The 25,639-nt window shown below is 43.4% G+C and overlaps 2 protein-coding genes across 2 annotated transcripts; both read left to right on the top strand.

Moving 5' to 3' along the window:
• The first annotated feature begins 12,714 nt into the window (after window positions 1-12,714).
• dnajc11a (DnaJ (Hsp40) homolog, subfamily C, member 11a) lies at window positions 12,715-20,124 on the top strand. Its single transcript, XM_083674481.1, has 16 exons — window positions 12,715-12,812; window positions 13,421-13,550; window positions 13,725-13,798; window positions 13,952-14,053; window positions 14,206-14,334; window positions 14,446-14,568; window positions 14,717-14,790; window positions 14,896-15,085; window positions 15,715-15,800; window positions 16,122-16,238; window positions 16,452-16,607; window positions 16,988-17,057; window positions 17,250-17,307; window positions 17,393-17,535; window positions 18,363-18,492; window positions 18,676-20,124. The coding sequence occupies exons 1-16, from the start codon at window positions 12,741-12,743 to the stop codon at window positions 18,699-18,701; spliced, it is 1,680 nt and encodes a 559-aa protein (XP_083530607.1). The 5' UTR covers window positions 12,715-12,740; the 3' UTR covers window positions 18,702-20,124.
• Window positions 20,125-21,421: 1,297 nt separating this feature from the next.
• Window positions 21,422-24,921, top strand: LOC310807952 (uncharacterized protein). The gene is made up of 5 exons (XM_083674623.1): window positions 21,422-21,549; window positions 21,979-22,102; window positions 22,311-22,834; window positions 23,253-23,423; window positions 23,898-24,921. The coding sequence occupies exons 2-5, from the start codon at window positions 22,090-22,092 to the stop codon at window positions 24,105-24,107; spliced, it is 918 nt and encodes a 305-aa protein (XP_083530749.1). The 5' UTR covers window positions 21,422-21,549; window positions 21,979-22,089; the 3' UTR covers window positions 24,108-24,921.
• The last annotated feature ends 718 nt before the right edge of the window (window positions 24,922-25,639 follow it).

Genomic DNA, 25,639 nt, shown 5'->3' with positions numbered 1-25,639 from the left:
GACACTTGGATGCTGCCGTAAAAGAGGAGAGTGAGATTCCTAAAGTAGTGTCATACGCAGTATGAGGCCCAAATGAGAAAGACCAATATTGCATATCAGTGCAATTACTGTTGGGTGCATCAATAATTTCCAGTTATTGTCGGCATGGCATCACTTTAATGTTATAGCCTAAGTAAGATAGATAAGATAAGATAAGATATAAGACATAATTTATTGTCCCCAGGGGGAAATTCCTAGGTGTTTTCAGATAGCTTATACTATATGTTCAGACAAAATCATAATGACATACTCAATGGCCATACGTAGTCTCCTTTTTCATCTGAACATTGAAGGGGACATCTTGGGAAATCTGGGATTCCTTGCCTTCTAATGAGATCAGATGAAAGCTTTGCATTGAGATATACAGGATCGCATGCAAATCACTACAATTATCTCTTAAAGGCACAGTAGGAGTTTAAGAGTAAGAGATACTCAGAGACAGGGTGGGCTGGTGGAGATTTAAATCGGAGGACAGGGGGTAGGAGCTAGGGTGTAGGAGCTAAGGTATAGGGACTAGGGTGTAGGAGCTAGGGTGTAGGAGCTAGGGTGTAGGAGCTAAGGTATAGGGGCGAGGGTGTAGGAGCTAAGGTGTAGGAGCTAGGGTGTAGGAGCTAAGGTATAGGAGCTAGGGTGTAGGAGCTAAGGTGTAGGAGCTAGGGTGTAGGAGCTAAGGTGTAGGAGCTAGGGTGTAGGAGCTAAGGTGTAGGGTCTAGGGTGTAGAAGCTAGGGTGTAGGAGCTAGGGTGTAGGAGCTAAGGTATAGGGGCGAGGGTGTAGGAGCTAAGGTGTAGGGTCTAGGGTGTAGGGTCTAGGGTGTAGGAGCTAAGGTGTAGGGTCTAGGGTGTAGAAGCTAGGGTGTAGAAGCTAGGGTGTAGGAGCTAGGGTGTAGGAGCTAAGGTATAGGGGCGAGGGTATAGGAGCTAGGGTGTAGGAGCTAGAGTGTAGGAGCTAAGGTATAGGGGCGAGGGTGTAGGAGCTAAGGTGTAGGGTCTAGGGTGTAGGGTCTAGGGTGTAGGAGCTAAGGTGTAGGGTCTAGGGTGTAGAAGCTAGGGTGTATAAATGTGTGTTTGATACCATTCCTCATTCCATTCCATGCATTTCAATGAGCCCGTCCGCGGTTTTCTACCTCCACCTGCCTCCACTGCTCAGAAAGTTCACTCAGTGTCAGTCTACTCCTGTGTACCCTACACCTGGTCCTGGACGACAAGCATGGGGATTCTCCAGCCTCAAAACCTTGCAATCTCTAGCTTGATAGACATAATCTGGAGTTCTGACTCTTTTTTGAGGACCACATGCCGGCCCTGTCTATTTTTTGGAGGGTGAAGTATGTCTCTTCATGAGTCACATCACCCTCAGTCAAACGGGAGGGAAAAATATATATTTCTCTGTGCTGATCTTGTGGATTATCACTGATCCTGTCTGCGAGGCAAACAGTGTGGGGAATTTAAGGGTATCTGTCATGCTAGCTTGCTCCGGCCCCACCCCAGAGACGAGGGTGAGGGTCATGAGACTGGAAAGGCTGACAAAAACAAATCTTTAATCAATACGCTAGCCCTCAACGCAAAACCCTCTCTCTTCCGTCTCTGTCTCAGTGGGCTCTGAGAGTGACAGTTTTTCCTTTTAATCTGTGCCCACATTGAGGAGAAATAGTGAGCTAATGTTACGCTACCTTGCACATTCAACAATTGTGCATTGCTATTTAGTGAGCTGCTCTAAATATGTGCAACACATTTAATCAATCATACTCATGCATGACACAGGCTACTGATCTTGTGAACGTAACTCTTAGATACCACCATGTCTTCATATGAACAAAAAGGTGAGGCTTAGATATAATTATTTTTTGTCTTATAAAAAAAATAAAAATAAAGTGAAAGCAAATCCATCACCAGTTCAAGATTTAAGAGAATTGCTGCCATGGCTGTTGTGTTCTTCCAGCTTGGATGCCCGCCATCCATTGGTCTATATATAGAGCACGGTTACTGGAGAGAGAGTAACTGTTCTCCAAAATGGTGCTTTCTTAATGGGTTCAGTTTAGACGTCTACAGACAGGCGTGTTGGGGCTGCAGATTCTCAAATAAGGTTGGGAGTGGGACTTAAAGAGATTGGCTAGTCTGTCAGCAAACACTCTGCTATGTGCTCATTTGCTCTCCTGGGTAGGGAGATGCCACTTCTCAAACTAGACAATATTGTCTCATGCAACTCAATGGTGCTGTAGGCCTAAACTACCAAACCACCAGTGTAGAACTAGGCCTACATGAAATTGGATTCAACAGCAAGACATGGATGCTCCTCCCTATATACCATCCCAGAACTAGTCCAAAATACTCCAACTGCCTTACAGTCATGTTCTAATGTTGCTATGGTTCCAAAACCAGGTGACAGATGAACTACAACAACATCATTGTAGACTCATTTCAGGTGGGGCTATGGAGAAGGACAGCATGTCAATCAAACACACAACAGACACCAACAGCCTACACACACACACTCACTCACACGCACACATAACATAATATATGCCATTGCAGCGACTTACATTGCAGTGCATACATTTTTCAGTATATATGGTCCCAGCAGGAACATATGCACGCACGCACGCACGCACGCACGCATGCACGCACGCTCTCACACACACACACACACACACACACACACACACACACACACACACACACACACACACACACACACACACACACACAGTCCTTTCCACAGCAGAAACATAAACCCACCAGACAGGACCAGATGAACAAAGGTTTGACAATCGGCTAGTGAATAACATGGGCCTTAAAGGCTTTCAACAACATGCACAAGTCAAGCACACAGTCAAACCAGGCAAAACAATAGATTTTCTCCAACATGCATTTCTGTCATGCACTTTGTGTACAGAGGGCCCATTCAAGCATAAGAAAGAAATGACACAGCAAAGACATAACAAAACACACACTAAAACAACAAAGAACAAAACAAATAGCCTGCCTAGGCTGGTATACAATTACAGTGTCTGGTATTAGCTAGGTTTGCATTTATGGGGTAATTACCAGATCTATATGAATTACACCAGCAGACCAGCAATCAAATCAGTGAATAACATGTCACAGAGTGAACTCGATATGTCTTTCTCTGATTCCACCTCAAACCCCACACTCTGTGATCAGACCCCCCTCTCAACCAGCTCAATCATGTGGAGCAACAGAGCCCTTATCCTTGGCCAGTAAAGACCCTATGATGTCCAGGTCCACACACACACACACACAAACTGTCCCCTCTCAGTAGCTGAAAACTGAAAACAGTTATTAGAAAAGAAAAGGAATGCTGTGATTGAATCAACACTGGTGCAAGAAGGCATAAGTCAGCCAGGATGCAGTGGCTGGATAATAACATGCTGTCAATCAAAAGCAATCAATCTGGGTGAGCTGTTGTGAGACGTGTATGAGGAGGTGGGGATGATGTCACAGAGGGGCGTTAGTCTCTGGGGGGGGGTCAACCTGCAACCTGCATTATGCCGCACTGATGTGACACAAACAATCATTCCTGATTGTCAAACATCGCACCAGCTTAACAGGCTATAGCCTAACACTCAATGCAATGCCTTAATAAGAACTCTATCTCCAATGCCATGTTGTACTGGTCGTCAAACTAGCCTATTTTCCATCGGAAATATAGAAAAAAAGAACAGATCTGCTGTATTCATTCATAGTCTATGATCCCAATATCAAAACCTCTGCCCGTATTCTGAAATAGTCTAAAAGATCTCACTGATTTTTTAATGTGGCTTAACAAGGCTTTGATTGCTGGACCTCTTGATTAACACAATCTCCTCAAATATTAATGATCAGAGGAACAGAGATCCCACTTCTAAAAAAGTGAACCCAGTCCTTGATTAGAGCCAACTGCCAGGAGAAACTTGAGCTTAGGTTTACTATGACAGAGGGCAAATTAAGATGCATCACATTTCCCTCACAGTGATATCAATGATGGTTAAAGGCTCCACGGGCCAACTTCCATACAGTCTGACGACTCTCTTCATGGGGGAAAGAGATGGACAGTAGCCGAGCCTCCGCTTTTTGCGGAATGTTAATAACAATTATCTTAATTAGTCACAGTATACAGTATACAGTAAAAACAACAACTAGGCTACTTAAGTACGTACGGGTCTCAGGGTACCACAGTGTTGCCATGTATAGCTTTTGTAAAAAGCCTGCGCAAGTCAAAGAACTGCAAAATCTAAACGTGAAGTTCAACAAACATGCACACGGTTAACTGCCTGCAACAAACTGAGAATGACTCTTTATGTGTTTTCAGCCCTCACCAAGCTCACCCATCCATGAAAATCCCATCTCAAGGAGAGCAGAGGTGAGGGCTTGTGCGCACACAAAGCCCACACACACATACACACATACACGCACGCACGTACACACAAACACACACACACGCGCACACACACACACACACACGCACGCGCACATGCACGCACACACGCGCACACACACACACAGACACACACACACACACACACACACACACACACACACACACACACACACACACACACACACACACACACAGCCAGTGAAGGACACGATGTTGTTAGAGCCACAGTAGAGCCCTTTATCCTTATCATAACTACTCCCACAATTACTCAGATCACTGGTTTACCTGCCTGCCTGCCTGCCTGCCTGCCTGCCTGCCTGCCTGCCTGCCTGCCTGCCTGAGCAGCTCTGTGCAGCTATGGAGTGTCCTGGTGATACAGAAACCTGGAGGCAGAGTACATTAACTAGGCCGTCTGACATGGGAATAGGATACTGTAATAACACGCAACAGCATGAGGGAGAGCAAGACTGGCAAAAAGACTCACCAGTCACAGCTGCCACATAAGAGGGGGTAGGCTAGGCTAACGCTAAAGCCTAAAACTGCACTAAACCAACTCCTGCCTCTGAATCTAGGCCAGGGGAGGCTGGTGGAGGTAGAAATCGGAGGACGGGCTCATTGTAATGCGTGGCATGCAATGAGGAATGGTATCAATCCACACGTGTTTGATACCATTCCTCATTCCATGCCATGCATTACAATGAGCCCGTCCTCCGATTTCTACCTCCACCAGCCTCCCCTGGCCTAGGCCTACACTACATCTCAGAGTGGGTTCACTTAAAAACATTGAAACAAATCCCTATCAGAGTAAACAACAGCGTAAAGATCGTGGTTTGCAGCAACCAGGAGAAGTGGCTGATTTCAGACTTTCTTTTTTTAAAATGACAGCAAACATGAACACACTTAATTACCTAGATCAACAGAGCACTACTCTGCAGAGGAGGTAGTGGAGGTGGTGTGTTCATTAAGCATGAAGAGAGTCACTTCCAAAGAGACACAAACTGCTCTACGCATCGCAATCTTTTCATTAACAGAACGTTGTGAATTCACTTCCAAAGAGACACAAACTGCTCCTCACGTGGCAATCTTTTCATTAACAGAACGCTGTGAATTCAAAGAGGGTTTCTCTCTTTGATTATGTTAAAACAGAAATTATGCAACGTATCAGCCTGTAGGCCTGATACAAATCTAGTGTTCTCATACACAGTGGCATCATCATCTCTCTCTCTGCAGATGAACGATTATTATGAGGGAGAGCTACAGAAACATAAGTGATAGCTGCTCCAAGCAGCAGGGACCTCTCCCAGGGTCTGCCCAGGTCCTGATCCTCTGGCCTCAACCCCAAACCATCAGTCTTAGTTAACGACAACACTTCAGCTATTGACAGCGTGATCCCGTAAAGCAGACACTTCAATCCAGAGAGCACACTGGAGCAGGAGCACCCAGAGGAGGTGGTGGAGGAAGAGAAGGGAGTTTGGGGGGAGTGGGGGGGGGGGGGGGGGGGACATGGGGGGCCAGGAAGGTGTGTGTGTGTGTGTGGGGGGGGGGATCAAGATGAAATCAAGAAGTCAGTAAATAAAAGAATGAATCGATGAATGAATAATAGATGGGCCGGCGAGTAGCCTCTTTGAGCAGTGCCACTGACGGGGGGATGCAGTATTAATAACCAACTCTTACTGTTCATGTCTGTGTCATCACTGATACTCTTAGGAGGACCATGGCCAGCATAACACACTGCTGATCTGAACATTCGATCCGGATTACGAATTTTCTTCAGTCCTTCAGGAGGCAAAAAGAGAGTAGAGAAAATCGAGGAACAGTTCTGCATTCGTCCCCGGCTTATTGTACAATAGCCCAGCACTCTTTCCCCCATGCAAACATATAGACAGCAGCTGTACACACACAGGACGTTTAGGTGTACAACAAACACACATAAGAAAAAAAAAAAAAAACAGTAATGGAAAGCATTCAAGACACAGAAGTAAAAAACTGAATTTCAATGAAATAAATAATTAATAACAGTAGGCAGCTAAACATAAACATAAAAAAAGAAAAAAAAAAGAAAAAAGAAAGAAAGACAGAATTCTCCAGTATCTAACCCTGACCTTACACCCTTGGGCTGCTGAATCGTGAACGGCTGTGTGTTTTCAGATCTTTCCTCCCGAACAGAAGCTCTCATAAGGATAGGCTAGGTAGCACAGCAGCAGTTTAATCATCACTATGCACTGCCGCGGCGTATGGCCCACAAGTTTCATCCAATAGCCTATAGGCTAGACATCCACAGATAGGCTATGCCTCTGACTAATATCAAATGGTGAACCTAAGCTCAGCTAAGCAAGGCCACGCGTCCCAAAACATTAACTGCACCCTTGCGAGGGGCCCTTAGGTAAAATACACACCAGTCTGGTCTGGTGTGACTTAATCTGGTGTTATCTGAAGAGTGAGGGGATTATTTTAGGAAAGGTAAGGTATCAGGTAAGGTGCCGCATAGCCTACATATGGAAGCAAGGCTTACACAACTTTCATGAAAAACACATTTGGAAAATGTTTGCATATCGTCAGTACAACCGTTCAACTTCCATGTGTGGCTGACATACCTACAGAGAGCTACTAAGCCTACAGCACTGTTGAGTTGTGTTTTAGATTGATACTGACACGGTCACACTTTATTTTACATCTCATTGAACTTAGATCATACTGTTAAAATAGCCCTAACAGCCTGTGCCATACCATTGCATGCTATACATAATGTGTCAAGAAATCACCAAATAACGAGAAATCGATGCATAACATGGTTAGGGGAATACTGTGTGGAATACTATAACCTCTGAGATAAGTAAGCAGTTGAAACAAAGAGGTGTTGTTTATCAGAATATCTGCCAGATCCAGCCTAGGCTAATTGATTTGTTCTTGTGCCAGACAATATGCTTGCTCACTGGCTCCGGCTATGTGCTTGTTTATCTATTCATTATTTTTTCCTCTGTTGATGATGATGCTCCTCCCGGTGAAAACTTCTGGGTTGTAAGGGTACTATTTCTTTTTAAATTCTGGGAATGGTCCCTAATGACGAGTGAAATGACCAGAAATCAGGCTCATTAGAGTTTGATGCGGAGGCTGGTGGAGGTAGAAATCGGAGGACGGGCTCATTGCAATGCATTGTGTGGAATAAGGAATGGTACCAAACACACATGTTTGATGTCGTTCCTCATTCCATACCATGGATTACAATGAGCCCGTCCTCCGATTTCTACCTCCACCAGCCTCCACTGGTCGACAACACGTCAGTAAGCTGGATGAATCAATGTGATCAATCAGAGGAGGCCTTGTGAGGTAGCTGGTAAGGGCTAGTTAGAGACAGGCTTAAAGGAATGATACGTCTCAATAGCCAGAGACTGAACCAGGATCCCATCCATCCACGCCTCACTAATTCAATTACCAGGGGGAAGAAATCTCCAGCTTGATTCCACACACAAAAAGAGAATTTAACCAAGGGATATGTTTTAGATCAGGAGGAGAACTTGTTCAACAACATACGCAGCAGCAAGCACTGATGTAAGTTAATGACTACCTGGTGTTATGCTATATTTCACCTTGCACTTTCAATGTGAATATGGTGAAACCACAGGTTAAATTACACAACTAAACCTTTGACAGAGCTTCTGCCCCAGAAATACAGAGGGGAAATTGCAATCTGTCTGGATTAAAGAGGGTATTAGGCTATGTGTCTATGAAAGGACATACAGTATCTGGTTTTGCCTCCATCCAGTTTAAATACCCAAGGCCTACTACACTACACAAAAGGCACTGCCATCACTCCAAGTCCTGAAGGACCCAAGATATCAGGAGTTCACCTATTGAGGTGCTGGTAAGTGGCTTGACTGGTCTTAATTCCAAACTGCACTTAACACACAAGACATATCAAACGTGTCACTTCCTTTATCCTCCACTACATGTGGGAAAGTCCTATCCTCCGGGGTCTGGTAATCAGCTAGGTGGGTGAGAAGCAGGCCAGGCCTATCTCAGCATGGAAACAGAAGACCACCGAGAGGTCGGGTCCTGGTTGTAGCACAGGATGTCCAGGACCTACAGGGCAGTCCTTATGGGACATCATGAGACCTGCCAAACAACCAGGAGCGATGGGTACACACCACAGTCCAAGGTGCTCCAAGGACAAAGGGTTATGGGAGAAGCTGTCTGTTACAAACTGCTCATAGGCTGCTACACAGTATGATTTAGAGGACAACTGTGTGGCACTACAGAAATAACCGAAATAGATTCATGTTTCTAAAACATCTAGGCCTTTTCCGCCTTCTTCCATACTGGCTGGGGCACATTGGATAACCAATACCAATGAATATTGGATGGAGGAATTTAGAAATTTAGAAATCTATCTCTGACTGTTCTAGTATGTGAAATCTCTGAGGCCCCAGTTTGCCAGAGAGGACATTGTGTTTATGTGAAGGTATGAAGCCCTCTCTCTCTCCCTCCTCCTCCTCCTCCTCCTCCTCCTCCTCCTTCTCCTCCACTGACCGACCTCACAGGAACACCGAAAATAACTCAACCTGCTCAGCATTGGGAGTTTCAAGTCAGGGTTTTCAGTTGAAGCTCCCGGTGATGGAGAAGCAGAGAAATTAACAAAGGTAGCCTGTATGTTCAATCCAACATATATGGATTAGGTCTAAACACCAGCGGGAAGTCATTACTATAACAGAGGTAGCCAAGTCTTCCCTTTTTAATTGTGTCTTAGGCAGACACCAAAAATGCAAACTGTGTAAAGGGATGATGGTGGCTTCTACAGCTCAATACCACCCCCTTGTGGAGCTTTGTTTAGAGGTTGGCACTGTCATGCAAAACAACTAGCTCCCTTACCTTTGTTATTGTGGTCTTACACATGACTACGCTGAACAAATTCATCACCCCAATCTCCTTAATCATATCACCTAGACCTATATCATTAGTTTGTTGTAATGCATATCTTATTTTTTACAATTGGGGAGGCACAAGATCAGACACGCAAAACCGACTGACACAGTCTTCATCATTACCTTAAACACTTAGGGAGGTGTCATGACTAACAGCTACCTATGTGCAGCAATGTATCAATGTTGTACGTAAGAATACTAGGGCTATATCTGATTTCAACTTAGGACCTTTCCACGGCTTCCAGTTAGGCCTAATTACAAGCGTGAACATTGCCGACAACACGATTCCGCGAGCTCGCTCTTTGTCTCCACCCCGTGGTTACATGAACAATATAACTTCATTCAGCTCAATATCGAAAACAATTCGAAGAGCACGGGCGAAAATTGCATTGTAAAAGACGCGCGTGTTGATTCTGATATATGACATTAGATTGAATGTATACCCGACTGAAAAGACTCTAAAATATCGTTATTACATGCAATTAATATGGCCTCTATTACCAACACTATACTTCTACTATATAATAACAAACACTGATTATAAAACAAATCAACAACTGAGGTTAATTTCGTTTAGCCATACTCTGACGTCCAAGTAAACCTATATCCAGTCAAACAGTGCACTTTTTTAACAGTTTTCATGCATTCTACATTGTGATGGTCACTCTTATTATATTTATAATAGTGCGTGCAGCCCTGTCTTATTCAAACGCGCTGATCAGAACGACAGTATATTTGCCTTGACCTCTAGTTAAATCAATGTTCGCGAAAACTCTACTTTATCGTCTACTCTTCAACACAAATGACATATTCAAATCAATGTTAACCCTGATAAGAGAGCACATCTCAACCCAAATTAGGTGTAATATGTCTACGACTCAATAAAATACAATAACAAGCATGTACCAACACATTGGTTATTGGTTAAAAAAAATACTTTACTGATGCTAGAATTTCAGATAAACGCTCTTCGGTATCCTACTCTCCGTCATTTCACAGCAAAACACATCTGGGGGCATCCGAACATCTAAACAGAAATGATGCTGGCCGGTCATGTCTAGGAGAGTAGCTTTATACATCGTATAAATACTAAGCAAAAAACGACAATATAAAACAGCACTTTAGACTAAGCAATGATGGTCTCTGTAACACCGACACTAGTGAGAAAAATCGCACGCGAAGATACGGGGGGAGGATGCTCAAAGGGTGGCCGAGTAAATAAAAAAGATTGTTCAGGACTTACAAGCAAGCATTTTTTTTTTTTTTATCAGACATGGTCACTGGATGTCTGAAATGCATTCTAAGCAAACTACCATCCAACATTGACTATATCGGATTTAATAAACGTATTCTGACAGAGACGTCGTTACTGTGTAATAGCTTGCATACGTTTAGGTGACACAACCTTCTTCTGAAAGCTGGATAAATAGAAGAGAAGTTGGTCGATGGCAATGACATGTTGTCATTAACTTAGCAAGCTTGTTAGCTATTTAGCTTGCTCCTTCACTAAACTGAATCTTGAATAAAATAGGATTTCAAGATGTCTGTACTTAGATCATGCTGGCTATTTAGTCCCCGTCTTTTTATGTAGGCTGTGATGATGGGCAAAGCTGGGCTAAAAAGCTAGCTAATATTAGCTGGCTAGGTAATGTTGTCTCCACCAGCACCACGTTTAGATGGCTAGTATTTCGGAGGAAATATTGGAGCGTTAATCTTTCAAAAGCTCTACTTGTCTTAACATGTATGTCATCATAGTCTGACTTTAAAATCTTACAAATCACATAGTTGTCATACAGCTGAATTAATCCCATTATATCTCTCTTACCTTCCGGCTTGTTTTCGGCAGCCATTTCCCCTTCGCGCGCAACATCCTCCTCCTCCTCACGACCGTGGGTACCACGCGCGTGCACGGCGAGGACAGCACGAGGAGGGACTCGAGGAGCAGCAGCGAGTCCAGCCAATACAAACTTACCATTGGTTGTGAGGCAATGACTGACAATGAAACTCTGGAATGGCTTGTGACATCAAGAAAAACACACATCTAATGCATCTACTAAACCACGTTATTGGCCGAAAAGTAATATTAGATTAACAGAAAAGCAACCAATCTGCTTGGAGTGGACTAATAGTTTAAATAGTGTAGGCTACACAACATAACATAGGCTAATGCGTGGAACTGTCTGGACACAATAGACACTCTGGAATTGTTAATGTGGTAGTCTATGTCCTAAGGTATTGCAAATTCAAATCACCATTTCAGTCAGTGCAACAGCAACGCAATAAACTTCTGGCGCAGATGATTAGATTTTTTTTTTTTTTTTTTTTTTTTTTTCAAACAAATTGTTTTACACGTTTGAATGGTCCAAAGCCATCCCGCTGGTCCTGCACGAGACAGGGCCAAGAGGTGGTGCTGAAAAGACAGCTCCATTCAGCGAGATGAGCGTCGGATGACGTCACAGCACTGTACCGTTGAAGCGCTCAGCCCAGCGCTCATAGACAAGCCTGGGGAAAAGTCATTGAATGACAATTTATTAAAATCAAAACACCACGCGTTTACCTGACAATCTGGTTCATTTATCAAACCGGGGGGATATATAGCGGAGCGTTCAATTTTAGGAGGATGCTGTCCCCAAAGTCCCCAGGATGTTTTCTTAATTCCATATTGTGTATAATAAGATGATCCAAAATTGTGTAATATCATGCGACATATCAACATTATTTCTCAACTTTGTGATATTATGACTACGGCCTAATGTGCGTCAATAGATAGTCAGGGTTGCACATAATACATTGTCAGTTTCCCTATTAGAATAAAACTAGTCACAATAAGTTGTGAACGAATTATATCACAGTCGTTTTCGATTGGCTTCTCTGATTAATTACAAACACTATATTTGCCAATTGTTTTACCCAAACATAGAAACATTTCTAAACATGGTCATGATCATTTCTGAACACCTGACAAAGCTTGAGCTCAGTGACACGGATGGCCAATCGCGCTTATACGAGCCCACATTGATAGGCCTTGTGAAAATGCCCGACTGACAGTGTTCCCTGTCCTCCAGAGACATGTAGAACCAGTGGAGGAATTATCTCACGCTACACCCTATACAACTGAAAGGCCATGGAGATGCCTGTTGTCTAACAAACATGACATGTCCTTTGAGTGGGACTCGACCTGAGAAAAGGATGAGAGCAATAGAAAATGATCGACCACTCTTTCGCATGAATGAAGATGAAGCAAAGGAGGCGAGGAGAGGAACCCACGCTAGCCTATTGAGATGCAACCCGGAGTTTTGACGCTTTCTAGATACATCCAATCCACAAGGTGGCAACAGAGACAGTAACGGAGCGTCTGCATGCACAGACACTGAAAGCAACGAAGCGCGGATGACAGGTTGTAAATATGGCGCCGGCCTTGGAGGAGGATGAAATTGATAATGATGATTACTATTCTCTACTTAATGTCAGAAGAGAGGTATAATATACCGGGGTCCTGTTTATATTGTTTGTAATCCTTTATTCGGCAATTGTTTTGTTGTCGGTTTAATTCATTTAGCGTAGTCTCCCGAAACAAATTGAGGCAATGCGTTAAGCTAGCTAGCTAGCTAAGCTAGTTGACCCTCGCTTATCATTGATTTCTGACTCTTGGGAAATGTTGTCAGCAAGTTGGTTAGCTAGCTAGGAACATTTCTTGAGTTGTTCATCAACAACACTCAAATGATGGTCGTTAGCTAGCTAGTTGAAAAAAAGTGGATAGACAAAACTAGCTTTCTAGCTGTAAGCATCAGTCAACACTAACTAAAACTGTCACACTCATGGTTGGCTTTCAGGTATGCGGCTAATTTACCGCCTGTCAATGTTAGGGTCGTAGCTACAAGTCACGGTATTACAGTTCGTTGACTGTAGCCCGTGGTAACTAGCTCGCAAGCAACTTCTGCATATGACAAGTTGTCTTTCTGTACAAGCAGTATGTATCAAATTATATTGTACCGAATTTCATGAACTCCCAGCTGGAAATCATAACTGGAAATATCTTGCTAATGTTTAACAATGTTCGTCTGCTCTTTCCATACTGCTCATTAGGCACCACAGGATGAGCTTAAGGGATCATACAGGCGACTGTGCATGCTGTACCATCCAGACAAGCACAGGGACCCAGAATTGAAGAGGCAGGCCGAACAACTCTTTAACCTGGTGCATCAAGCTTATGAAGGTAAACCCTCTGCAGAACTCATGCTCACTGGTTTAGCGCTTTGAGCTGCTCATTCAGCTCGACTGTGAGTAGAAAGATTCTTTGTTGTCGATGATCGAGACGAGAACAGATTTTTATAATTTTTTATTATTATTATTGAAACTAATTCATATTGTTTCACATTTCTCCCTCTAGTCCTCAGTGACCCACAGTCTCGAGCCATCTATGATATTTATGGCAAGAGAGGACTGGATGTCGAAGGATGGGAGGTAAGTCCAGGGGGTTCTCTTTGATCTGATGATCACTAACAAACGTACAGGGGCCTGAAGTGACATATGATGCCTCTTTATGCTGCCAAGCTAATGCTGGTAAGTAAGTTGTGCTGGTCAGGCAGCAATGGCTCACAAATGTTCCAATTGCAGGTGGTTGAAAGAAGGAGAACACCAACAGAGATCCGTGAGGAGTTTGAGCGTTTGCAGAGAGAGAGGGAGGAGAGAAGGCTACAGCAGAGGACCAATCCCAAGGTGAGATGTGTGTGTGTGTGTGTGTGTGAGTGTGAGTCAGTCAGTCAGTGTACGTGTGGGTGTGCAAGGAAGGGGTTCCAGTTAAGTTGTGTCAGTAACTGTAGGACTGATAACCTACTAATCCATGATTAATGTATGTGTGTCTCTTTCAGGGGATGATCAGTGTCGGTGTCGATGCCACAGACCTCTTTGATCGCTATGAGGAGGATTACGAAGAGGTGCCTGGAGGGGGCGTTCCACATGTTGAGATCAACAAGATGCACATATCACAATCTATAGAGGTAATGAATAAGCTTGGACATACAGTACAGTGTGTGTTGATAAGTAACCTCTCTCTAGACCTGCTGAGTTGCATGAAATCTCACACCATGTGTATCTGTCACCCATTGCAGGCGCCCCTCACCACTACAGACACAGCGATCCTCTCTGGCTCCCTCTCAACTCACAATGGCAACGGAGGGGGAAACATTAACCTGTCACTGCGGAGAGTCACCTCAGCTAAAGGCTGGGGGGAGGTCAGGAACCAGTTAGTTACACACACACACACACACACACAAATAAATAATCCACACATATCTGAATGACAGTTGTTGTTTTTTCACCATCTTTCTACACAATTTGGCCCAATGTTAGAGATAATACTTCTTGTCTTTGTGTGCACAGCTGGAGTTTGGGGCAGGAGACACACACGGGCCGCTTTTTGGAATGAAGATATTCCGCAACCTGACGACTCGCTGGTAAGTCAGGAGTGTTAAAAAAAAAAAAGCAACACGGTGTTTATGGTATATGCAATTGTATCAAGATGGACAGCTCATTAATTTAGGATTTTCTTTTTCCTCCAGCTTCCTGACAGCCCAGTGTGGGCTTCAGTTTTCGTCTAGGGGGGTGCGGCCTGGTTGCAGCACGGTTCTGGCCCGCCACTTGGACAAGAACACTATGGGCTACCTTCAGTGGCGCTGGGGTACACAGTCCTCCATGAACACCAGCATTGTCAGGGACACAAAGAGCAGCCACTTCACCTTTGCCATGCAGGTCAGCATTGACAAGAGGAGGGGGCGTGACTTGATTAATTTGACAGAGACCACAATGCACGTCAGCTGATATTCCTCTTTGCGTGCCCTACAGTAAACATGTCCCCCGCGAATGATGTAGCGCCTCCTTGTGTGAATTGGTGACAATCAGTCAATCAGTCGGAATTTCGGTTGTTTACTATAGTACCCCCCGTGGACCAATCAGTGAATTTTGTAAATGCCGGATCGCGATGACAAGATGCACCATGCAAGTTTTGTCAAAAGTGTCCCAGTGGTGTCTGAGATATTGTGTGTAACATACAAATGGACAGAGACTGATCCACAGTCCCTCCCCCATTTCATCTTGGGGGACAACGACACAACATGAAGCAGTAACACAGGGCATGTTAGACAGTGAAACATAAGCGTTCAACAGGTGAGTTATGTGGAGGTAGAAATCAGAGGACGGGCTCCATGGAATGGAATGAGGAATGGTATCAAACATGTACAATGAGCCCGTCCGACAATTTCTGCCTCCACTGGCACTCAATGTGACTGATATATGACACTGTTTATGAAGTCCTGCTGCAGAGGTATTCTGTCTCTCCTCTCTTGATGCATGTTGTTGTTGTTGTTGTTGTTCTCCTGCAGCTTGGAATCCCTCACTCCTTCATGATGGTGAGCTACCAGTACAAATTCCAGGATGACGACCAGACCAAGATCAAGGGCTCGGTCAAGTAAGCTCCTGTAGAGCCTTAACTTAACACCATCCTCATGAGTTTCTAACTAATTTCCTTGTTGAGTATAATGTTGCATAATGCTAAACTCTACTTTAGCGCCCCCTCCTGGTGAGTCGCTGACCACCTAGTCATTTGCTACAGCTTCAAATCACGTCAAAGCAAAGTTAAACCAAAGCGTGGTTTTGTGCCTAGTCTCTCTGTGATTGTACTTAGTATGGAAATAAACACCCATATTCATCTGAGAACTGAGACCTCTACTGTACAAATACAAAATAGGAAGGTTTGCTCATTGTTTCCGTCACTGTATTTGCCTTGTAGATCAGGGTTCTTTGGGACAGTGGTGGAGTATGGCGCTGAGAGGAAGATCAGTCGACACAGTGTCCTGGGGGCGACTGTCAGTGTAGGGGTGCCCCAGGGTGTCTCCCTCAAGATAAAGTAAGTATGGCTTGGTATTCCTTTTTAATGCTGCGTTTTTGACACCACAGCCGACCATAGCCTGTATTGTGTCCGTATAGAATCTACAATCAGCTGTACTGAATATTGAAGTCTCTTTGAATAGGTGAGTCATAAAAACAATGGGCACGATGTTAGAGAGTTTACCTGCTCAGCCAATGATGGCATCTATTTCTGTGGCATCTATTCCTGTAGGTTAAACAGAGCCAGCCAGACGTATCTCTTCCCTATTCATCTGACGGACCAGCTCCTCCCCAGTGCAGTGTTCTACGCCACAGTTGGACCCCTGGTCTTCTACCTCGCCATCCAGCGGCTTGTCATCAGACCCTACGTGCGCGCCCAGAAGGAACAGTAAGACTGCCCTCGAGTGTTCAGTTCATGCCGCAGCATCTACTTTTGCACAGTTTCAAGTATCACTCTGACATGATTTGAATTGCCCAAATGCATTCTCTTACATGCTACTTGCAAATGGATAGTCTGATGGCTTACAGTAGTATTGATAACACGTTATGACCATTGTTATTAATGAGACATTTTGAATTCATATAAATGTTTTTACTACAATGTTTCACGAATGTGTATAGATAGCTAACATACTCATTCGATTATTTACATACTCTCATTTATCACTACCTATGAACTGAATGTTAGCAGTACTGAAGCTCTTACTGGGTTGTGTGAGGCTTTTGAAGCCCTCCTAACGCTGCCTCCATGACTCCTCCGCTGTACAGGGACCTGGAGAAGCAGCGAGAGAGTTCTGCCTCCGACATTGCCAGGAAGAAGCAGGAGGCGGAGTCTGCTGTGAGCACACAATGTCTCTTCACAAACATGCACAACACACATCCTTCTTCACCTAAACATGAGCTGCGGAGTCGAATAATATGACTAGACAAGCACCTAGATGCTTTGTCAATTTATCTAGCCATGCTTGTCTGTTTGTGTTAATGTGAGCAATCTGATTTGACATTTGACTCTTTCTCTCTCGTTATGAAGATCTTGCTAATGCAGGTGTCTGTACGCAGGATAATTGAAACTGAGGAATCTAGATTGGGTAAGTGTATCAAAGTATCAAAAGATGGTCTGTGAAAAAATGTTGTATTGACTCTCAACATGCTGATGTTTACTTCCTGCATCAGGTCTCATCATCCTCAATGCCTGGTATGGCAAGTTTGTGACAGACAACAGTCAGAGGCATGAGAGGGCAAAGGTCATTGATGTGACCGTTCCACTGCAGTGCCTGGTGAAGGACTCCAAGCTCATTCTAACTGAGGCCACAAAGGTATGTAGCTACACTTACTAGGTGCCGTAGCTTTCACATTTCACATGATTTTCAACACAAAAGCACCTCTCGATTAAGTGTCACAATATTTCATATTGTATTGTCCCCAATGCGCATCCCCTTATTGTCTGGTATTTCAGGATGAGGTCGTGAAATGATAAAGCCTTACATCTCGTGAAAGAACTTTCTCCTTGTCTTGAAAAGGTTATCCAACCACTATCGTGTAGTGCAGTGTGTACCCAACACACTTAACACTGATCTTACCCAACTCACTCACTCGAGCCCTTTTGTTTGGCGAAGCTTAAAGGTAAATGTCAGAGTATTAGAGTTATCGCAGTGCCTGTCCCGATTCATCACTGCAATAATGGAGCATAGCGTTAGTTCAGGTAGGGGACTCTAAGTCAAACGGCACCGCTGTCCGTCATGTGACAGGACAGCTGGTTCACACGTGTGCAAAAACACCATCACATGTTCAACGGACAGGGGCTTAAAAACAGCCGAATTGACACTCCTCCATAGCATTCAACAGAAGTGACATGGTTGCACCGGCTTTGAGAGTGAGTTGTGTGGTCATCCCAGCCTCCTGTATGTAGCCTACCTAAGGGAGGGTTTGATAGTCATGGGCTCCATGTTGTATACGGAGCCATCCAATATACCCCAAGCTTAAATGTATTACCATTTTCATGCAATAAAAAGTTAAACTGATGTGAGTGTCCTGACTGAATTCTGGTCATACAGATTACTATTGATTTGTTTAGTCTGCCATAAACATGGTAGTAGACTGTACAGTACTGTAGGTGTTCAGTGACATTGTGTTGCCTCTCCAGTCAGGACTACCTGGGTTCTATGACCCCGTTGTGGGAGAGGAGAAGAGCCTAAAGGTGCTGTACCAGTTCAGGGGCGTCATGCATCAGGTCCTGTCTGGAGACATGGAAGCACTCAGGATACCAAAACAATGTAAGTATCTGAACCAGGAACTGTGACAGTCAGAATACATATAGCTAGAGGTTCGATAGATTAGCTTCATTCAGTTTCATTGTAGTGTTGCACACCACTACATCATGATCGTTTGGTGTCTGTCTGCTGGTGTTGTCTGACAAATATTAACCTGTCATTTGTTTCTCCCTTGCTTTCATGTAGCTCACAGGATTGATGCTGACACCTAGGGGGCCATTTCTTCTGGACCGATAGGGACACATCATTGAACAGACAGTTTGACATGATATGAGGATGGGCAGACTCATATATTAGAGACAACAGTGTGGATTTACCCACGTGCCCAAAATGTCATGCGTCCCCCCCCTTTACAGTCGAAATTCAGTGGAAAGAATGCGGCCTTCTTTGAATTATAAATTTACACCAAAAACAGCCACACACTTCTTTTTTTTTTTTTTTTTTCTTCTCAGGCTTCTTATTCTATATATCTAATAAATCCCCCTCCTGGTGTGGCCCGTAATGTATGATGTATGTACCTGTACTGTACATAACACTGCAGTGCCTATGTGACCATTGTTTGAAGGTATGAATGCACCTCTGTAAATTTGCCATATAATTAAAATCAATCTTTTCCATGTTGATTAATCAATTTGGTGATTGCGCAGGAAACAGGGATCTCCATTTGTCACAGTATTTCTTTTCTTTTTGATCACATTGGTAAAAATCAAACTGATGGCCTTGTTTAATTAAAGAAACAATGAAAGAACTTAGGAATTACTGACCAGTGTATTGTACAAAGTAAGCATATATTTATCAAAGTTTACTCGATGATTGGAAATGAACCATACTCAAATGATGTTGACCAACTGCCAGAGAGATCAGTGATACGATTTGTGACTAAAGCTTTGTTCACACTGCAGGCCTTAATGCTCAGATCTGTTTTGTTTTTCAAATCTGTTTTGGAATGCTGGCTGTACAAACAGCATTTACGATCGACAAAATCGGATTTGTGTGTGTTCAGACAGTGTGACAAGGCTATGCTGGTTGTCATAGTAACGGCCGTAGGACATCTGTGCAGTGTAGGTGGTGGTGCTTCTGCCTCCTCTGACTCAGAAGTTGTTGTGAGTGACAACAATGCCGACCATGGGAGTTTCCCAGTTGCTTGCTCTGTTTCTCTTTATGAGAATCATTGTGACAGAAAGTAACAGAACTCTTCAATACTCCACAAACACTTGTCCTCCATGCTTGTGGGAGTGACGAAAAAATCACTTCAGGGCAAATAAATCGCATTTGACCGTTCAGACACAAGTCGCAAGGCCAGGAATCAGATTTGTATGTGATTTCAAACCACGTATGGATGCAGTTTGAAATATCCTATTCCATGTGGTTTTTGCCTGTTCAGACTGCAGGGGGGGGGAAACTGTTTGGAATCAGATATTGGACAAAAAAGGATTTGAGTCACTTCAAACTGATAGTGTGAACAAGGCTATATTGTACCCAGTGAGATGAGATTAGGGGAACAATCCTTGTGCCACATGAAGTACAGTAGATTTCAACATGTCAACAGATGTACCAATCTCTTCTGTTAAGTTGTATTATCATAATGTATTTTTAAGAAGAGTATATGAATATTCTTAAATAAACTCATACATGGATTATTTCAATAATCACTGCGTTAATGTTGCCTTTTGGTGCCCTTTTTTTTTTATTACACAAGAAATGTACAAGAAATCATCATGAATGTTCATAATTTGGACATTCTCATGGAAATTACTTTTTTATGCTTATTTTCTTCAAACGATCATAGTATCCAATCAAATAGTTTAAGTCAACCCGTTCTAGCTGGGGTTAAACGGCGCGTGTGTGAATCATATTCGTGCTCCCGAGTCGCGAGAGTGAGACCCATTTTGTGTTGACAAACATTACCGCACGAGGGCGATGCGCGTGCAAATCAATGGGTGCAACTAGGACGCTGAAAACTTGCTAATATGGAAACCATTAGTAAATCTGCGTGGAGCTCAAATGTGAGTTTTTCACTATTTATTCAGAATATTATATTCTCAGAGAAAGAGCAGGAGTGCCAAACATCTTCTCGTATCTGATTGAAACGCCTAGTGTACAGAGAAAAACGTAAAGCCTACAAATCCCTAGATGCATAGATTGTAGTCTTGTGACGCCTAAAAGGACAGACAGCCAACTCAAGGCAGCCATAGAAAAACGTACTGTGGCATATAGCCCATTTGAAAAGTATTTTGTTCACTCAATAGTCTACTACTACTATTATAAACATGCCATGACGCTAATGGGCGTTCCACAGTATTATCAACAACGCGTCAGCGCGAAACGACCCGGAAGCAGAAGCTACCCGAGTCGATTTCCACGGCCGAGTCGATCACAGAAACGCTGAAACCGTAGCAACAGTGCGTGAAGATGGCTCAGCCATCGCCGATTAAAACCGAAATTGATGTTTGCCGTGTTTGTAGACAGCCTTTCCACTCCAAGAAGAACAAACATAACCTTTTGCAAGGTAAATATTCTTTATTGCGACCGGACTACACACTGGCTTTAGAAGAGATAACGGGACCAGTCACGTTGAGCGATGGGTTTTCAAGAGCAGTATGTAGCTCCTGTCGAACTCTTCTAGTCAAATATAGAAGAAGTGCCAATGACGTGAAAAACATCGTCAGTTTCGTAAGGGAAAGAGCATATGCTAGTAGTGGAACAACGAAAAGATGTGCCGCGGCTGTCTCGACCTCTAGTAGAGCTCAGGAAAGCACAGATAGTCCTGTGAGGCAAGGAATGTTCAGGGCCATAGCCCCAGCCCCAGCCGTCCCAGTCCCAGTCCCAATCCCAATCCCAATCCGAGTCCCAGCCCTAGCCCTAGCCGAAGCCCCAGTCTCCCCAGTCCCAATCCCAATCCTAGTCCCAGCCCCAGTCCCCCCAACCCCAGTCCCCATCCCAGCTCCAACTCCAGCCCCAGCCCTAGCCCCAGCAACAGACGACCAGGTGATAGATACACCTGTTGATGCATCATCGGAAGAGGGTGACCAGAACGAGAGTTATCACAGATTAGTTAAAGTAAGTGCTCTAGCTTTTAACAACAACAACAACAACAACAACACAGTGAAGGGTTGTGTTGATGCAATATCCATGCAGCTACAGCTCAACGTTTGTTTGTTTGTCCCACTGTTAATCAGACTCTTAAGTAGCACAGGTAGAAAACCGTGTTGCAGGCTCACATTTGTACATTTAATATATCATCTGTTGATCATGGTAACAAGTTGATGTGTAGCATAGATATTTTCAACATACATATTTTTTTTTTTTTTTTTTAATTAACGATTCAGCAATTGCTAAAGCCCATTGTATGTGCAACACACGCAGATGTTATCATTGCAAGTTTGTTCCATAATGTAATTAAACATATTTTTTTGTTAGCTACTGCCAATTGAAAAGATGGTCTGATATTTAACCATTATTTTTGCTTTTTGTTTTTGTTTGTCCCAGGTCACTGTTACAAGTACTTATACACATAAGTCACGGATACTTAAAGGTCCCTTGGAAAAAATTGGTTTATTGCTCCAAGGTAATCGGCCCCAAAGCTTACCAAAGTTCTTGATGCAAGTTCCAGGTTTGTCACAATTTGTTATCAAGCAAGCACTGGAGATTGTGACTGAGGAGTGTAGAGGATTGACCAGTAAAAAAGTGGATTTTGATTTTATTACAACAAGCCATAATAGAGACAATGCGAATTTGGATACAATCTTTTTTGCTTGTCAAATATGTTCCTAGCAAAAAAACAGTTCCTTTCAGGATGTATTCTCATGTGTCTGTCTCAGGTATGGCTCCCATAATGATCGCAGAGGTCCTTAAACTAGTGAATCGGGAGTGCCAGATCATGGTGCGACACGACTCGATCCTGTGTCAGACCTCCCCGCTCTCCCTTCAGGAGTTTGACTGGGATAAGGTTCAAGAGGAGTTGAAGACCAGGGCTCCCACCTTCCTCAGATTCCTGGAGGTCTCCAGTTCAGTGCCAGGTTATGGAGAACCCATTGATGGATCCAAAAAACAGATTACAAAGGATCTTCATAAGAGGGACAAGATGGCCTGGGCTGGGGCTATCTTACTGAGAGCACGCTCCAAATTTGTGGGTGCACCGCTGTACCGCAACGGTATTGAGTTGTACAAATGTGGGGTGAAGAAGAGGAGTTTCCCTGTATTTTACAAACTTGGATTCAGTGTGAGCTTTAAATCTGTGGTGTCGAAACTGAAGGAGAGCACAGATGGCAGACTGCTCCTGAGAAAGGGATACACAGGTCACACACCAGCCTCTGTGGAGTACACAGTTGAAGAGGAGATCCAGGTACTGCGAGAACTACTGAATATCAGTGTCTTCCATTGTGCGTCTCATTTATTATATAATCAATGTTTTGGTAGATTTCGTCCTCATTGAGTTCGGGGAATTTCAAACATCAGAACTCACACAAGGCTGTAAATGCCAGAACTTCGTAGACTAGGGGCAATCCAGGTTTGTGGAGAAGCATGACCCACCAAAATAGTGAGGAAGGGTGGAAAGATCTGTTAAAAAATATCTTATTGTCTCCCCTCCACTTGTGCTTGTATAAACTACAACAGTGGTGAGGGCATACTGAGGTATTCACTCCCATCTGTCCAATACCGCTCAGATCAGTGTCAGTGAAGGATTTGAAAACAGCCATTGGAATGCTGCAGTTATTAAACAGGCATTAAATGTGCTTTTCTCTCTGTGTTCCATGGCTAAGGAGGAACAACCGGTCTGGACAACACAGGCCACTGACGATCCATCAGAACTTGATCTTGCCCACCATGACAACCAGATGAATGGTTCAGAACCTGAATCAGAACATCACATCTTTGAATCAGAATCTGAATCACGACCACAGACTCCTGAATCTGAGCTGGGACTCTGGATGGTACTGTTCCGTCTCATCCTGTATCAGTCACTCCCTTCATCAACTAACCCTCTCTGTTAACTATTGCAATTAATTATAAAGAACAACATGCTCACTCAAATCTTATTAAAAGCTACTGTTCAGGTGCCGGATCCATGTAGAATATCATAATATCCAATTGGTAATCTTTAAATCGTAATTTATTGCAAATAAAGACGCAAACTACATGCACGCTGAGGAAGGCATGTAGTTTGTCGAACATGTCGAAGATTATCAATTGGATTGCTGTCCATACTTTATTCCCAACAAGTACAATGACACACTTCAGCTTCATTCACAAGTATCATTATAATCAGGTCGCACATCACACAACCTGTGTATTTGTAAAGTACATACACTTACAGTATATTAATTGCCATATCAAAACATTGAAGGAAAATGATCTCATTAGACACTGCTATCTCGGCAGCTGACCATTGTGTGTGTCTGTTTTAGGAGTGCATTTCCAGCTCTGCAGATGAGGAGGAAGAGGGGCAGAAGACAGAGATGGAGGGAGTGGGGGGAATGAGGGGAAGGAAACGGAGAACAGTCTCAATGGAGACCACAGATGTCTCGTCTGAACTCCCCCAGACCCTCAAAGTGAGGAGGACAGCACCCCCCAAAAAACATACAACCTTGAGGAGTAAAAATGCAAGCTTGCATTGAATGGTTCACACGTCCTTTCTTCAGTGTATTCCAAGTTATTGACCTATGATAATATAGTCAACTTTAGTTGTTATACAACTCCTAGGAATTCAATTGCCCCATTTACAGATTTATGAAAAAGAAAATGTTGTTCAAGAGGAGTACCTTATACCACTGTTACTTAGTGGGAGGGCATGTGAAATGTACTACGTGAAAAGATATGCTAGCAACCTCATGGAAGGTACAGTATTTCATTTGTTTCCTAAAACACCTTTGTTTGGATACAAAACTTTTTTTATTGACAATGACAACCCATCAGATATTTGCATTCCAGTAAATGTTCAACTCTAAAAAGCTGTGTGTTGGCCTATTTGAAGAATAGGAATAACATGGCCAGACAATGAAGTATTTTTGGTGGGCCTACCACATCTGGGCATCCTTTACATAAAGGAAGGGATGTTTATTGTTTAGACAAATTAATGTTCCCAATAACAGGTTTTTCTTCTATACTCTTTTAATTATCATTATATTGAAGTTAAACCTCTTTGTTTGCAACAGATGGGTGTGGGTTTCCTCTCAGCCTTAGATAAGTTGAATCTTGGTTGAATGTGCTCCATTCATTGTCGCTGAAGTTAATCAAGTCTTACGTTTTTGCTCATGAGATCTGTGTAAAGTAGATTATTCATGTGAACACAATATGGCATCCACAGTTCTGGCTGGCAAGTCTGGCACAATCCCCCATTGTGTGCCCAGAGGATGACTGTGGTGTGGTGGGTGATCTTATTCTGTCATTACTGTATTGAGTTGGAGTCGATTTTTATTAAATTCACAAGGAAAAGTAGCTAGTCCTGAATTATGCATGAATACACCAGATAATTGTTGAAAAGTTCTTAAATCCTACCCGTAAAGAATTATGCCCATAGTATCTTTACATTTACTTTTTTTTTATTTTTTTATTATTAATTAATTTGCCCTCTACTGTACAGGGGGGTAGTGGGGATGAAGAGGTCTTTAGGATGGACAGTTAAGATGTAGCCTGAAGAGATGGGTCTTCAGTCTACGGCGGAAGATAAGTAGTGACTGCTGTCCTGACAGCAGTGGGAAGCTCATTCCACCAGCGGGGCGCCGGACAGTGAAAAGCCGTAACCGAGTAGCGCGGCTGCTGCATCCATGTATAGGCGGCGGTGCCAGACGGCCAGCCGAGGTGGAAGAGCGGAGTGATCGGGCAGGGGTATGGGGGCTGACCATTGCTTGCAATTATTCTAGATGTAAACATGCAGGGTTGTATCTGACATATGGCAGGGGAGCAGAGAATAACACAATACATAACATGAAGGCCTATGACTAGTGGATCGTACACATTAAACGTGTGTTTTAAACGTGTTGTGCATATTGGACACTAGGGAATGAGAACAAATCTGCACTAAAAAGTACAGTTAGATATTGTAGAGCCTTATAGGTTGGCAGTTGCAATATGAATGATTGGCAAGGACAATTGGCTATGTACTGTTAATAACAAAGCATATTTTAATATTAATAATCTGACTCCATTA

The sequence above is a fragment of the Argentina silus genome (genome assembly GCF_951799395.1).
Source record: "Argentina silus genome assembly, chromosome: 8".
In the NCBI taxonomy this organism is placed as follows: Eukaryota; Metazoa; Chordata; class Actinopteri; order Argentiniformes; family Argentinidae; genus Argentina; species Argentina silus.
The sequence above is the reverse complement of the archived record's forward strand: the minus strand, read 5'-3'. Positions and strand labels throughout refer to the sequence as shown.

What these genes read in the sequence shown, in the direction of transcription:
- LOC310807952 (XM_083674623.1), top strand. An exon ending in CAGTTGAAGAGGAGATCCAG is followed by an intron (nt 22,835 to 23,252) that starts GTACTGCGAGAA and finishes TCCATGGCTAAG; the next exon opens with GAGGAACAACCGGTCTGGAC. An exon ending in CTGAGCTGGGACTCTGGATG is followed by an intron (nt 23,424 to 23,897) that starts GTACTGTTCCGT and finishes TGTCTGTTTTAG; the next exon opens with GAGTGCATTTCCAGCTCTGC.
- dnajc11a (XM_083674481.1), top strand. Translation starts at nt 12,741, where the DNA reads ATGGCGCCGGCCTTGGAGGAGGATGAAATTGATAATGATGATTACTAT. An exon ending in GTGCGCGCCCAGAAGGAACA is followed by an intron (nt 16,608 to 16,987) that starts GTAAGACTGCCC and finishes TCCGCTGTACAG; the next exon opens with GGACCTGGAGAAGCAGCGAG. An exon ending in AGCAGGAGGCGGAGTCTGCT is followed by an intron (nt 17,058 to 17,249) that starts GTGAGCACACAA and finishes CTCGTTATGAAG; the next exon opens with ATCTTGCTAATGCAGGTGTC.